The 15,836-nt window shown below is 42.6% G+C and overlaps 1 protein-coding gene across 1 annotated transcript in view; it reads left to right on the forward strand.

Moving 5' to 3' along the window:
• The first annotated feature begins 132 nt into the window (after positions 1-132).
• The window catches only part of PSKH1 (protein serine kinase H1), a 44,477-nt gene continuing 28,773 nt past the window's right edge, over positions 133-15,836 (forward strand). The window contains exons 1-3 of the mRNA XM_026085392.1: positions 133-458; positions 1,735-1,885; positions 3,017-4,048. Of these exons, the coding sequence (XP_025941177.1) occupies positions 3,104-4,048 (945 nt within the window). The 5' untranslated portion in view covers positions 133-458; positions 1,735-1,885; positions 3,017-3,103. The remainder of the gene's footprint in view (positions 459-1,734; positions 1,886-3,016; positions 4,049-15,836) is intronic.

Below are 15,836 nucleotides of genomic sequence, written 5' to 3' on the forward strand. Positions count from 1 at the left end.
GGAGCCGCAGCCGCTCGCTTGCCCTCGGGGCACAGGCAGCGGCGCGGGCACGGTGGGCCCCAGCGCCTCAGCCCTGCCGCTGCCCGAGGCGAGGGACGGCGGGCCGGGCGCCTCCCGGCGTGTCCCGTCGGGCGGTGTGCGGGCCGGGAGCCGAGCCTCGGTCCGGCGCTGCCCTGCCGTGGGGTCGCTCCCTGGAAACAATGGTGTAAAAGTGGTCTAGATATGGCTAAGCTACGGAATGACCCGAGTTTTGGAGCTCCCGATTTATTCTTCCCGTTCTCTAGCCACAGACTTTGACACAACTTCATGAAGGTCCACATCAACCCCCAGCCCACAAATGTGCACTCAGAAACCTGCAAAAGACCACAGGGGGCTACACTGCCCTCCAGGCAATTAGTCGTGCGAGATTTATTTGAAGCAATGAGATGTACGTTTGAGATTTGCTAGTAAAATTAAAGGTAAGGGTTTCAGAAAGTTCTCCGCATAATGCTGTGTTGGCATAGGTGTGATTTAAAGATTAGTATGTGAGCATTTCTTATGCTATTTTCTCAGTGTTAAGAGCTTATTATTTTCAAATTTCCGTATTGGCATCCCATGGTAATGTGAAATTCAATAGCTTCAAGTTGTGTGAACTAAGAGATGATGGAAGGCCTGCTAGGCCTCACATGAATTACTCAGATGACTGACACTCCTTATCCACAGAGACACCCCTGAGTGGCTTATTAAACCATTAAGGGTCTAATTTTTCCAAGATATGGTGGATACTTCTGAGTCAGCAGGAGCTGAGGTGTTGCTTTGCTGAGCAACAACATGTAATGTGCCACTTATCTAAGGAAAGAAGTGGGTAGATATTGGAGCATAAAACTAATGTTCCTTCTCACCAATTTTAACTAGCTAAAGCATGCTGTCATTTCCCAATGGTTTGGGTACCTGCTGAGTATATGATTTCTGGCTCTGAGGGGGCTTGTAATGCTTCATTTCTCTAATGCATTAGTTTCTTCTTCCCCAAAACTCTTGGTAATGTTCCACAGAAGCATTTCCATCTGTACTGGTATGGAGTTGAATAGTTTGGGCTCAGCCAATTCTGGCCACTGTACGCAGCTCTGGATTTCCGTAGACTTCACTGCCATGCTAAGACCCTTATGTGTTTAAGTGTATGAGGAAGAGCCATTAAAATATTGTTAGTTGACACCTGGTGTCAGCTGAAGTTATTAGCAGCAGTGGATTAATATATAATGTTTTCTAGGTCAGCATTTGATCCTTCTTACTGCTTTTGTTTACTGTTGAAACATTTTACAAAAGCGCTTCTCTATGCGTGGAATTACTCTGTAATAATCTTGCTTGTGGATGATGTTATTCCACTTCTATGTTAACTTAATATGCTTTAAGAGTTAGGTAAGAAAGGGTAAGATACAGTAATGCTGAGAAACTGTCCATGTGAGGTTTTTTTCAGAACTAGCAGTAGTACTTTATTTATTGTCACAATACCTGGATCTGACTGAACATCCAAGTATGAAACAGCCCTCAGTGAAATTCAAATGTCAGTTAAACTTTCTGTGAGGCTGATCTTTATTTCTGCTGCTTGCACCCTAATATAGGCATGTTTGTATATGATTGGTATACTTGAGTTTGCAGTACTGCCAGGAGGTGTTACATAAGAAGTTTCTGTGTTGGTGTTTTGTTTTAAAGTTGTATCTGAACAGTAGATTCACTAAAACCTTGCTTTCTTTCCAGATTTAATGTAGTCTAAACTTCTTGATGTCCTTGTAAATCACTTCTTTTCCACCTGTAATTCTTCTGATGGAAGACTGGGGCTCCCTTTCTGCTGTTTGAGCTAAATATTGTGTGGAGAGGTGGTGAATGAGTGAAGATACGTTTGGTGATGGTAAGATGTATGATTACGTTTCAAGGCTAACAGTTTTTCTGTAATCTTCTGTGAATGCTCAGGCACCATATTGATGGGCTTTGAGCCAAAGAGTAGACACTTAAAACTGTTAGGCTAGTTGCCAGAATGCATGTAGGCAGTTTTTCCCTCTCCTAGCCAGTTATCTTGTTGTAATCAGCACATAAAGTAAAGACTTGCTGAAGTGCAGCTGATTTGGTTCCATTAGAATACAGTGTGATGAACAAGACCTGTGTTTGCTCTAGTCTGGAATGGGGGGTATAAATTCTACTTCCTCATTGCAGGTAGACACATTTCCATATGGAAAAACAGAAGTGCTGCTTGGTACCCGAAGATGCAAAAGAAAGCAAAATTGGGCATTCAGATCTTGAGTCAGGATGTTAGAAAACATCAAAGCCCACCAGCACCATAACTGAGAGACAGCTCTGCTAGCTGGAATCTCAGGCGTGAGCTGACTTACAGCCTCCATTTCAAAGCCTGATATGGCTTGTCCTCTGTGCTAAGCTGTTCCATTCTTGTACTAGACTAATTAGGGGCTTCTGTGTTGTCTGGGCTGTGCAGCAGCTTAGCATGTTCTAATAGCAAGTGAATCTTGGACAGGCTTCTCAACTGCCTGTAACCAGGTTTGGAAATGATCTCCTTTGCTTTTCAGAACCGTCACCATCATCTGCCTGAAATGTCTTGAGTTACAAGTTAGAACACAGGATAGTTAGGAGCTGAACTGGGCTGAAGTACTGCTTAAGGCTTTGGAGGATTTATTCCACGTCCAGTCCTAACTGGTATTTTGATTACAGTTTTGGAGGTTGAAGAAGTCAGACTGAATCAAATTAATAGCTGGTACAGAGATCAAGTTTCACAAATACCTGGATGGACAGGAATAGTCTACGTTATGGTTAGTGTAAGTGAGTGAAGTGTTCTAAAAATAAGCCAAAGGGAGAGCCAACAGAGTGAAGCAAGTAGATATGTGGATATAGAAGCATAATATGAGATATTATACTGTAGGAATAACTGGCCAGGCAATTATAGTAGCAACATGATTGGACAGAACAGATACTTGCTGACTGTGGTGATTTATTGTTTTTGTTTTGTTTTGTTTTGTTTTGTTTTTTGAAGGTTCAAATGTGGGAATTGCCCTGGATGTGGTTGCTGCTGATGCTGCCCTGGGAAAATGCCTTGATAGGGAATTAACACCATTCAGTGATGGGCTGTGGGACAAGCAAAGTGCTTCCTGAGCCCCCCAAAGATGTGCAGCTAGATCTAGTTAAAAAAGTAGAACCTTACACAGGCCACAATGACATATACAAGCATTTCATCAAGGATGATTGTGGGGCTGTTATCAAAGCTGGCTCTCCCTCACCTCCACGTCATACTAACCCATATCCTGGTAACCACCTGCCTACCCACATGGACCAGCCTGAGCCCCGCAAGAACAAGGTGGCTAAATACCGTGCTAAATTTGACCCCAGAGTGACAGCAAAGTATGACATTAAAGCCCTGATTGGAAGAGGAAGTTTTAGCCGTGTTGTGCGGGTGGAACACAAGGCTACCAAGCAGCCGTATGCGATCAAGATGATAGAAACCAAATACCGGGAGGGGAGAGAAGTGTGCGAGTCAGAGCTTAGTGTGCTGCGACGGGTCCGGCACACCAATATCATCCAGCTTATTGAGGTGTTTGAGACCCAGGATCGTGTATACATGGTGATGGAATTGGCTACTGGAGGGGAACTGTTTGATCGAATCATTGCTAAAGGCTCCTTCACTGAGAGAGATGCTACACGTGTGCTGCAGATGGTGTTGGATGGTGTCAAATACTTACATACACTGGGTATCACGCACCGGGACTTAAAACCAGAGAATCTGCTGTATTACCATCCTGGAACAGATTCAAAAATCATGATTACAGACTTTGGACTGGCAAGTGCTCGGAAGAAGGGAGACGACTGCCTGATGAAAACCACTTGTGGGACCCCGGAGTACATAGCTCCTGAGATCCTGGTCAGGAAGCCCTACACTAATTCTGTGGACATGTGGGCTCTGGGTGTGATCTCATACATCCTCCTCAGTGGCACTATGCCCTTTGAAGATGACAACCGCACCCGTTTATATCGGCAGATCCTGAAAGGAAAATACAGTTACTCAGGGGAGGTGAGTGCGGCAGGGGTTAAAGTAAGGGGAAATCAAACAAGAAGCTCTCCATGCATGGGTCTATGTGATGACAAGAAGCTGGCTGTCATGTGCAGGATGATAACACAAGTGTTAAAGATTCTGGCCTCTAAAATCTGGTCCTGCATTCTCTCTGGTTTACAAAACTGCTTCCAGTGCAGAATAATGAAATCCTTTTAAAAATGTGTATCTAAAGAGAGAAGAGCTCACTTCCTGTAGAACAGAACAGGAGGAACTAACAGAACTTGGGATGCTGGTGGGATTTTCATTTTGGAAACCTGAGCTGTCTTATGCTGCTGTTTGATGCTTTGCTGTTGAAACTCATGCCAGAGTGAGTGTTTGAAATGTAGCGTGCACATACCTATCTTGATTTTAGATACAAATTCAAGTGTAGTCTGAAAAATACTGAAATTGCTGAAAGATATGTTTATGCCATACAAAGATGCACTTGCTTTTTAGGTCCTGAGACAACATTTTTGTACTTAGTCTATATTGTTTCTTGAACTTAGTTTGTGCCAAAATTGAGGAGAGAATGATGGTTCTCTTAGATAACTATGGGAAAGAGAACCTTAGGGGGTGGTTTTTAGGCAGAAGATGGGTGCCTCCACCCCTCCTGGAGTCCCATCACTCCACAGAAGTGGACATGTGGCTGGGTGCCAGGCTCCTGGTCATGTTGAGAAATCTGGATTACGAGCCAGCTCTTCTAGCACTGTTGCTAAGTACAGGCGTAACCTCAGGTTAGGAGTCACACTTATAGAAAGAGGGACTATCCACATTTGCAAGTTTGGGTTTCTGCCTACATCCCTTACTGGAAATATTCAAAAATTAAGATTTTATAACTGTTACCATGATGAGGGAGGAAAGTGTTTAGTTTCTTGAACATCATGACTTTGTGAGATGAAGCCTGCTGGGAAAGTGTGAATGTGTGACTAAGTTTATGATGCAGAGGATTCTGAAATGACAGTAAAGTAACTGTCAGAAAAACAGAACACGCTCATGATTGTTCTGGTATTTTTAACTGTGACAGGTATGTTGGCATTTCAGTAATGGATGGGGGGAGTCTAACCTGTTTAGTTTTTAAACATGTTAAGCTCCTTTAGGATTGTGTTCGAAAAAAAGTCACTCTCTGAAGGGTTTTCAAAGGCGTCAGTAAGCCTTTTATCCTTTCAAGTTGTCAGGCCAGCTTGTGTTAATAGTTGAAATTTCCGAATTAAATGAATATTGGCATTTGCATTGGAGGCCACCAAGGAGAGCCCAGATTTGACAACTTTGTGAAAGCTGTTTTTTATTCCTTTGAGTACTCCTCAGAAAGTCTCTTGGTACATACAAGAAATGCAAATGTGAGGGGTCAAAAAAGCCAAATGTCAACACTTTTTGGACAAAGTGCATTGCTTCCTTTAGAAATAGCAATACTTGATTAGTTTTTTGCCAAAAGTGTTCTGTCAGCTGTTTCTTTGAACTCCAAGTTTCAGCTGATTTTGGCAGCCTTTGTTTCTTTTGTTAACTTGCCGTACTAATATGAATTATTAACCAGTTGCAGAGTTTTAAGAAAGCAATCAGGTTATCCTAATGCAGAAATAGATTAAATATCAACAGCATATAAGATCTGTAGGGTCATGCTGAAGCGTAGTTTCCTAGTTACCTTATAACCAGCAGTAGTAGATAGATTAGAAAGCATGTAAGAAATGAGCCAATACAGTGATTTTTCTCATGTAAAAAGATCAGTTCATTCCAAAGTTTGTTGCTTAGCAAAGCTCATTCAAGTGCATGTGTCTTCTTGCAGTTTCTTGTTCAAGCAGTAGGTAGGTCTGTTTTTGTTCAGCCTTGATCTTGGCCTCTAGATTTTAGACTGTTCTAGATTGCTTGTCCAAACTCAGGTTTGGTCCTTTTTAGCTCACTCTACTGTGTTTGTCTTGGCCATTCATTTTCTCCTCTTCTTGTGGTCCTTTTATTTTGAATTTTTTTTTGTTTTCAATTTGAAAGTTATCCCTTTCTTGCTCCATGAGTTTTTGAACCCCAAGTCTCTGATATTCAGAATTCAAGGAATGTTGGTAGCTGCAGGTGGCATCTTGATTATCCTGCTGAACAGTTGCAGGTGCACCAACAGTGTCTTAGTTTTGGCAGAGTAGCATATCTTGCCTTTCTAAATCAATGCATTTTTCTAACTTTAGATTTCTTTCCCTCTGGCCCCAATGTATGAGTGCATGAGGTTGCTCTCCCTCCAGATGGCACTCTTCCTATGTCTTAGTAGTGTTTCAAGTTCCTCTTCTTCCTCACACATTCCCTGCATTGATTCCACTAATTCTTTGTCAGCCCCATGCCTTGAGATGCCAGAAGGTCAGTGAGACAATTTACTTATTCTCTGTGAATTTGCTTCTTCCCTTTTGGGGAGCCTGTTTTTATTCTTAGCCTCTCTAACACTCTGTGGCAGTGAGTTTCATAGTTTATTTCAAAAAACACATGGAAAAAGTACCTCCTTCTTTCAGGTTATATCAGGTTTTATCTGCCTGTGGTCATTTCACTAGTATTTTTCTATGTATGTTTCATTAGCCCCTTTTACTTGAGAAACTAGTGAGTAACTGTTCCCTGTTCACATATAAATTATGATGCTATCTATTATACTTCTTTAGCCTGGAAAAAAGAAAGAACCTGAAGATAAGCTGTGTTTAGAGCCCCACAGAGAGTGTATTTCATAGCTCTGATCTTTGCTGTTACCCTTCTCTAGTTCACTTATTATTTTTGAGATGGGGATGATTATTCATACTGTTCAATATATGTGAACATCTTGGCTTTGTGCAGTGGTATAGAAGGTTGTCTCTGACTTGTTCACTGCTTCTTCTCTAAGGGTTTCTGATACTGTATTTGTTTCTTTGACACCTCTGAGCAGTTGGCTGATGATTTAGAGAATGGTCTATTGTGACTCCTAGACATTTTCTGAATGTAAATAGTAAATTTTGTCTGTCATGGTATATATATAATTTGGCTTATTTCATCTAATCTCTACAACCCTGTAGTGCATGAGCTTGTGTTTACTGATACTAAATTTTGTCACTTGCTATTTCTACCTTTTTGCAGATATTTTGACTAAGTTAAATAACACAATATCCAGGACAGATTATTTCCCTTATTGTGAAGTGTGGTAGTTCCAGTGTCCTAGAAGAAAGCATTGGGATACAGGCTTGACACCTAATAAATTATCCTGATGATACTGAGCTATTAAGCTTAAAAAAAAAAAAAAAGCTGTCTGAGATGCAATACAAGAAGTGAGAGACCACATGATAAATTGACTAATGTGGACAAGTATGTGTGGACAAATATGAGGTGATGTCTGTGGGAGAAAAGGTCCCCATACTTTCCATAAATGATGGTGGACCCTGAAATACTACTTTCTCTTCAGAAGAGACAGTTTGAGGCTAAACATTTCTACACATCAACTTGATACTAGTGATCAAAAGCCAACTGATATTAGGAATTAGTGTTACTATTTCAGGAGTCCTTGCTGTGCCATGTCCATCATGCATCTGCACCTTGGATATTGAGTGGAGTTTCAGTTCCTGCTGAGAATAATACAGAACTGAAAAAGATGAAGAAGGGCAGCATGAATAATCAAAGGGTGTGGGCTGTCTTCCATGTGAAGAGTGAGAGGACAGACTAGGGCACTTCATCCAAAAAGTAAGTGTTTGGAGAAGGGAATATGGCAGAGCTCAACACTCTTATAAGCAGAATAGGGAGAGTGAATAGAGAGCAACTGTTCTGAGCATTCCCTGGAGTAATTTAATTTGATGCTCTCTAGTCCTCCCGTCAAAGTTGAATTATTTTGAAAAACCTTATGAATTAATTGTGACTAGGGCTACTGGATTCCTGTAGGTTGCATAAACAAAGGTAGCACTTGTGCTACAGAGAAAGCATTGGACTGTATGTATTTTGACAGTGCCAGTACCCAAGCCTGAAGCATTTTACTTGTTGACCACTAAAAATGACATGTTTTAGGAGGCTATTCTCAATACTGTTTGTGATATGAGTGGTGGTTTTGGAAAGCTGCAGATATTTTACTCTTTGGTGTGAGATATGTATCAGCCAATAGCCTTTATCTTTTGCCCGGCTGCTTTCTGTTCTTCCAGAGCCAGTAAAAATGGATGCTTTAATTTACCAGTTTAACTAAGCATATGTCCCTAAATTGCAGACATGTTTGACTGTAGCCACATATTGGCAGAGATGCAGTAACAGGCTGCCCAGTTTGTGAATGAATTCCAGGTAGAAGCAAAGTGAGCCAGAGATTTGGAGGTGCCTGGCATGTTTCCCACACCTTGCCAGCTTTCTTTAAGTATTCTTTTCTGGACTTAAAATTCTTCCAAATTTCTGATGTTTACAGAAAATTTCTGCTTTTTTTTATGTTACATTGGAAGAAGGGGGAAGATGTCAGAAGTGAGCCTGTTGATAAATTTGTCAGACTAACAGGGAAATGGCAGGAGCTGTAACTGATGGTTTATTTGGAGCAAGACTGGACAAGACACTTGACTTGCAACAACTGTCTGTCTTGGATAGATACAGAAGCATGGATTTCCTGGGAACAATTGATTTTCTTTTCTACAGTGTGAATTTTGAGGATGTGAAATGGAAGAGGAGATGTTAAAAGAAGCCTGCAAAGTAGTGGGCCCATAGCTGACAGCTTGAGCTGTGTTGGTCAGACAAGTTTGATGGTCAGACTAGGGAACTTACAGGAGAGGAGGGAGCCATGTTCCTAACTGTTGCTGTACCATGTCACACAGCAGCAGAGGCACAAGTTTGCAGAGAATCAGAGTTGAGTCCCACTTTTTGAGAGATGATTGCCCTCAAATCCTGGTCAGAGAGGACAAAGCTGTATTGAGAGAGGAATAAAAGCCAAAATGCATGCTGACCTGAGAAGCAGTTCCATTTTCTTGAAAAACAAGTGAGCTCACGTCCAGCTAAAGTAATTGCTTTCTGACAGAGATCTACTTACCAGTGCTCTCCTATTCCTGGAGTGTGAGGTCTGTTTGAAGAGGCTATTAGCGGATCAATAGACAAGGTCTCCCGTAATAGCTCATTCAGGTACTGCTGACATCACTGCTCTGATTATCTCTTGTATCTCCTTCTGTGCTCTCTGAACTGCTTGGAGTAATGGGTAGGGTGAGGAAGAAAAGCTAGCTTGGTAACAAGAGCATCTCTGAGTAAAGATTATGTGGCCTATTAAGACTGCATTGTTGTCTGCTACAAAATCAGTCTCTTCTACTTGTTTTATTAGAGCTCACTAAAAAAAAAAAAGGCAATATTGTAATTGAAATCTCGGGCATAAAACTTATTTCTGGGGCTCTCTGTGTAGCTTAGAAAGTTGCCTGATGCACAAAGCTGGAATTCCATTCATAGTAACTATTGAATTTGAAACTGGAGGAATGAATGCCAGGTCATCATTATCCTGCTGAGACAGGTTTGTTTTGATTCAAAGCTTGTCTTTTTCTTGAATACCGACTTTATTTTGCTTTAATATACCTGGGAAAGTTGCTGGAAGAGGCAAGATATAATATATATTTATGGATAAACTGGGAAACTGGTCTAGGGTATGTTGCTGGTTCTGGTTTTGGTAATCACCATTCGATCTTGGCAAATCATTTCACCTTGTGCCTGTTTCCCATTCACAAAACAAAACCAACTTTTTGCAGTGTGTGGACTGTGGGTGAGTTTGGTGAGTGCCAGCATAGGAACCTCTCTTAATGGAGAAGTTGCTGAAGGATGTGCTTTAAATTGAAGCAACTATAGAAGATTGGGAAAACCAGCAAAAGCAGTTAACAGGTTGTCTGAATCAGACCCAAGGGTTCTATAAATTCAAAGATGGAATAGGTGAATTACTGACAGTGGTATGTAACCTCTCATTCAAAAGCACAGTGGTATTATGATATTTAGTCAGTAGGGTAATGCTGGTTTTAAACAGAGTTCCAGAGATTGTCTAAGGAATTTAAGTTGAGTAAGCTTGATATCTCCCCTGGGAAAATTAGCTTAAAAACAAAAAAGCTTATTCTAAATAATGACACTAGTGGATGCATTTATCAATGTGGCATAGGGAGAGTCAGTTGCATTTAATAAAGTCCCTCACCAAAGGCTCTTAAAAAACCTTTACAGCTGTAATCCAGTAATGGCCTTTGTATGGATAAATAATTTGCTGAAGGCAAGAAGCACAAAGTTGAAATAAGAGGTCAGTTCTGTGGTGGAAGAAAAATTGGTGTAGTTTCCGAGGGATCTGTGCACAGTGCCCTTCTGCTCAAAACTGATCTGAACAAAGCTTGCTAATGAGGCAGCATGATTGCTGATGATACTGGGTTCTTTAGATAGGGTGTGTGGACCTCCTTGATGCAGGGAATTGTGGACCATAGAAGTTTGCCTGGGTTCAAAGAGCAATTGGATGAACTTATGGAATCAATGGAGAGAATGACATTAGAAAGTCCAAGTGTGGATAAAGTGTGGATCTGTGTCCCTGAGCCACAGATTTAGGAGGCTTGAGAGTACTTGAACTAGGGGGATGGGGGGGAGGAAGGGGTACTGCAGCATGCTTGCTGTTTTCTTCTGCTCTTTTTTAGGCATCTGCTATCAGCTAATGTTGGAGACACAATACTGGACTCCAATACAACCACTCTCTGATGTTCTTAACCTTTAATTAGAGGTTAAGAGGTATCTGTAATACCTGTTGGGGATATTAGTATTTCCTTCTCTCATTTCACCCCTTAGTTTGGGGCTTGGTCCACTTCCAAGAGTTATTGGTCAGGGCAGGCTGAGTAATACACAGCCTGCAGAGTAGATAGAGCTCTGAGGTCGTGTGTGCCACGTTTGACACACCTGCTTATGTGCTGGTGGCATTAGGTGGTCCCATTTGACAGTAACTGAACAGGCAGTGCATGTCTTGTGCAGGTTTGGCTTGTGGTTTGGAGGCAGCATTATTTCAAATGAGGCTGAGAGTCAGAAATAATCCCAAGGCTTACCAACTCCCACAGGTTAATTTTATTTGCTGTATAATACTCCTCTGAAAAGGCTAGAAATGTAAAAATTGAGGAGGCTAAACATTTCCCATCAAATGGAAGTGTTCTTGGGCTCCTTAATTATGACCTAGTGCTGGAGTTCCCCAGTAGGTTGGTGAAAAGGAGGCAACACTTATAGGCTTATTGGTAAAGAAAAGTGCATTCTGCAGATGATGAAATTAGTTTAATTTCCTCTTCTCCTGCAGAAGCGGTATTTTTCTTGGGATAAATGAGTCTGTCTTGACATTATACACCTATAAAGGAAAATCTGGTGCGAAATGTATTCTCCTTGTGACTCTGCCCTTCTCTGTTTGGTGACTCATTCAGACTTGAACATGAACACAGAACCTATCCACTTGTCCTGGCTGGCTTGCTCCCTAGTGCCCTTAATATGACAGCTTCATTTTTTTGACAGCTCTTCTTGCTAGTCAGTTTTGCTGTTTAGGATTTTGCTTGCTTATTTTCTTTGTGCTCCTTCTAACAGGCTGGGTCAGCTCTAAGATGCTATCTTCCACAGCTTCTCCTGTTGCTTCTACAGTCAGATGTGAAAAGCTGACAGCAATTTTGGGGAGGGTGGCTAAAGCCCTAAGTCTAAGTGTTTAAACAATGGCTTGTGATCTCTGTGAGTGTGTGGTGACTTTCCTTGCTGACTTCATGTGGAAATTTAGCCCTTCTGTAGTTTTAGAAACATGAGTGTAGTTCAGGAATGTTTCTTTTGGGACAGTGCCAGTTGAAGAGAACCTGGTTCCCTGCCCTTATTCCTGCTCTCAGTTGTGCCAGCACAGCTGTCTGTGCAGCTGCACAGGTAAACGAGTTTGGGGACCTAATTTCAGTTAGAAATAACCATTTTCTCTGGGTTATTTTTTTAATTAACCTCGATCAGTCACCGTGTGCTGGCACAAGTGGTGGTACCACCACTGTTGAGGTTAGAGGAAGGGTGGGTGGCAATGACTTTGGGGAAGGAGACTGCATATGCTGGAACTGCTGCTGAAAGAAGCACTTTCTGCTACCCCTTTCTCACTGTGAACAAATCTGCCTATGGTACTGTGCAGCATGGCTCCTGCTTATCTTGTCCTTGTGGAAATACTTTGCCAATCTGTACCAGGGCCACCTTTAAACCCATTGGGGTGGCTGTTAACAAGAGGTATCAAGTTCTGATCACAAAAAAAGATGCAACCCTATTGTATATGATTAGAATCTAGAACTAGATAACTTCTCTGTTGAGATCCCACTTCCGATCTAGCGTGAAATCTGGGAATTTTCTGGCCTCTTGTTCATGAGAGGGCAACAGCCAAGTTTGGGACTGTATTCTCCCCAAGCTCTGAAAAGCCTGTCCTGAATATTATGTTCATTTTGCTTGATTGTTTCAAAGGAGACCAATCTCTACCAGTTGGCTAGAGCCACTGCAGTTTTGTATTTCCTTTTGGGGGTGATGTCCTAGAAAGATAAGTAATTTGGAGAGTTCCTTTTGCCTCTGTTTTGCAGTCAAGGATGTTTATATTTTATTATGTTGATTACCTTTGATGTATGTTGGCAAGAGTTCTGTCATGCTGATAGCATTTCAGGTTAAAGGACCACAAAACTGAGGATGATTTTTACCAATAAAAAGGGGTGTTCTTTAACAAGATCAGGGTCTGTAGCTTACACTTGGCATCAAGACTGAGGTATTGTAGCCACGGCTTTATATGGCCTATTTGTCCAAGTGACAGTTGCTTTCTTGTGGAGAGATTGTCCCTCTGACTGTCCAAAATGTCCTACAGTGGCAATTCAATTGCCCACATTGATAGAAATGCAGTTTTTTCTCCGCAGTCACAGTTGTTCCTGACAAATAAACTGACCCCCTTTGAACTGGAGAGGCTCTTTGGATACTGGTCTTCAAATAAGTGTTGTCTTCATATTCATGTCCTAGAACTGTAAATGATCCAAAGTGCATGCAAGGTCCTTTGTCATTCTTGAGACTCTTGTATACTTCCATGCAATCTACTGTATAAACAACCAAGGAGTAACCAGATCACGTCTACTTTTTCTGGAGTGGACAAAGCTGTGGATGTGGAATATTGCCAGTCATGTCTTAGAGAAGCTGGGCAGGCAAGCCACCAACTCTCTTATGGATGACTGAGTAGGACCACAGGATCATGAGTGGAAGATGAGGCCAATCACGCTTACTTCATTACACTGAAGAAGCTGAGCCATTGTCTTAGTCTGGTGAAGGTCCACTTGATTACCTCTGCTCTTTCCTCTCAAATCAGTTGAGTTTCCTGTTCTCTTACCCATGTTGAAAAGTATTCATCTGACTTTCCCTTTTGCTTCTCAAGCCTTTAAACTCTTCTCTTTGTAGTTAGAAGGTGGAATTTTTTTTGGCTTACCACAACAATGAGAAATCTGGGAGAGATTCAGGCACTTATGGCTGTCTTTCTATGTATTGTTGTTCTTTGAAGATGGATTTCTTTTCCCAGGATGATCGGAGTTCTGTCTGGGATTTCAGTCTCCTGATAGTCTTCCTGAAGCCTTACATATCCACAGCTGAACAGCATCAAGGAGGGTGCTTTAGGGAGTTTCCTGAATGGCCTCCGCTGGAGGAATATCCAAAGGCGCTGATGTTTAGATAGTCTGCAGGGAAGTGGCTCTTCAGTTGTGTGTGCATTGGTGATGGGACTGTGGAAGAAGAGCTTTAAGTGATGGTTACAAAACCTCTGTCAGAGCCCAGGTGACTTCAGTAGGAATGTTGCTAATGTTTCCATTCAAGACCCTTCCTGTGTGTTCACCTGGATTTTTTTTTTTTGACACAAGTGCAGTTAAGTGATGTCACATCCATGAAATGTCCTGGACTGGTTCAGTATTTGGTGGTGTAGTACTTAAGTGCTTGTTCATAGGTGGGGCTTGGGTACCATTTACCAGGTTGTTGATTCTGGGATAAGTCCCTGGAGTCTGACAGTGCTAAGTGTACATATGAACTCCCACTCAAAGAATGACATCTTAAAAATAATTGGTGTTTTTTGAGAGGCTGTTCCATGTGTTCATTATCTCCTGTTCCTTGTTCCCCTTGCTTTGAGATTCTTCCAGCAATGGTTCTGTGCTTGGGAGAAATGGAAATGGCAGTGGATTTCCTATGTCGAGTATGCCATGCACCAAACAGGAGAAGGGAAAAATGTCTATTCCATGGATCCTGTGTACAGTCTCCTGCAGTAGGTCTCAAGTACGTGCAGTGTTAGGATGTGGACTGCACATCAGGAACAAGATTGATTACAAGGAAGTAACCTTTTTTGCTTGAGTTGGTTCATGCTTTTATGAACCCTTTGGGTGCCAGTAACCTTTTCTGGCTTACAACAGTTAAAGTCAGTTAGGATCAAATCCTCAAGGCCCCTTTTCTTCCAAAGAAAGTGAGGCAGTTGGCCATCATTCGTAGATTTTGGAACTCTGCACAGTCACAGCTGAAAATAAAATTGAAGGAGATGTCATGTCTATACTCTCATTATTGCATCAAAGCCTGGGCTGCACTAGCTCTCTTGATGGGTGGAAGTTATGAATTTGATATTTGTTTTTAGAAGGATTTGGGAAAGTGGCCTGCTGATGTCTTCCCTCTCCATCTGCTTTCAACATCCTTTGAGTTTCCTTCTCCTCCATAAATCACCGAGTTGCAGAATGGTTGAGGTTGGAAGGGACCTCCAGAGTTCATCTAGTCCAACCCCCATGGTCAAGCAGAGTCACCTAGAGCATGTTGCCCAGGATTGTGTCCAGATGGCTTTTGAATATCTCCAAGGAGGGAGACTCCACAATCTCGCTGGGTAACCTGTTCCAGGGCTCAGTCACCCTCACAGTGAAGAAGTTTTTTCTCATATTCAGATGGAACTTCCTGTGATTCAGTTTGTGCCCATTTGCCTCTCGTCCTATCGCTGGGCTCCTATCGCTCTAAGAAGAGTCTGGTCCCATCTTCTCAACACCCTCCCTTCAGATACTCCTACATATTGATAAGATCCTCCCTCAGCCTTCTCTTCTCCAGGCTAAACAGGCCCAGCGCTCTCAGCCTTCCCTCCTATGAAAGATGCTCCAGTCCTTTGATCATCTTAGTAGCCCTCCGCTGGCCTCACTCCAGTATCTCCAAGTCTCTCTTATAGTGGAGAGCCCAGAACTGGACTCAGTACTCCAGATGTGGCCTCACCAGGGCCGAGCAGAGGGCAAGGATCACCTCCCTCAACCTGCTGGCAAGGCTCTTCCTAATGCACCCCAGGATACCATTGGCCTTCTTGACCACAAGGGCACCTTGCTGGCTCACGCTTAACTTGTTGTCCACCAGCCCTCCCAGGTCCTTCTCCGCAGAGCTGCTTTCCAGCAGGTCAACCCCCAACCTGTACTGGTGACTGGGGTTATTCCTCCCCAGGTGCAGGACCCTGCACTTCCCTTTGTTGAACTTCATGAGGTTCCTCTCTGCCCACCTCTCCAGCCTGTCCAAGTCTCTTTGAATGGCAGCACAGCCCTCTGGTGTATCAGCCACTCCTCCCAGTTTTGTCTCATCAGCAAACTTGCTGAGGGTGCACTCTGTCCTTTCATCCAGGTCATTGATGAGGAAGTTGAACAATACCGGACCCAGTGCTGACCCCTGGGGGACACTGCTAGCTACAGGCCTCCAACTAGACTCTGTGCTGCTGATCACAACCCTCTGAGCTCTGCCTTTCAGCCAGTTCTCAGTCCTCCTCACTGTCTGCTTATCTGGCCCGCACTTCCTGAGCTTGTCTATGAGGATGTTA

The sequence above is a fragment of the Apteryx rowi genome, unplaced genomic scaffold, assembly GCF_003343035.1.
Source record: "Apteryx rowi isolate R43461 unplaced genomic scaffold, aptRow1 scaffold_668, whole genome shotgun sequence".
In the NCBI taxonomy this organism is placed as follows: domain Eukaryota; kingdom Metazoa; phylum Chordata; class Aves; order Apterygiformes; family Apterygidae; genus Apteryx; species Apteryx rowi.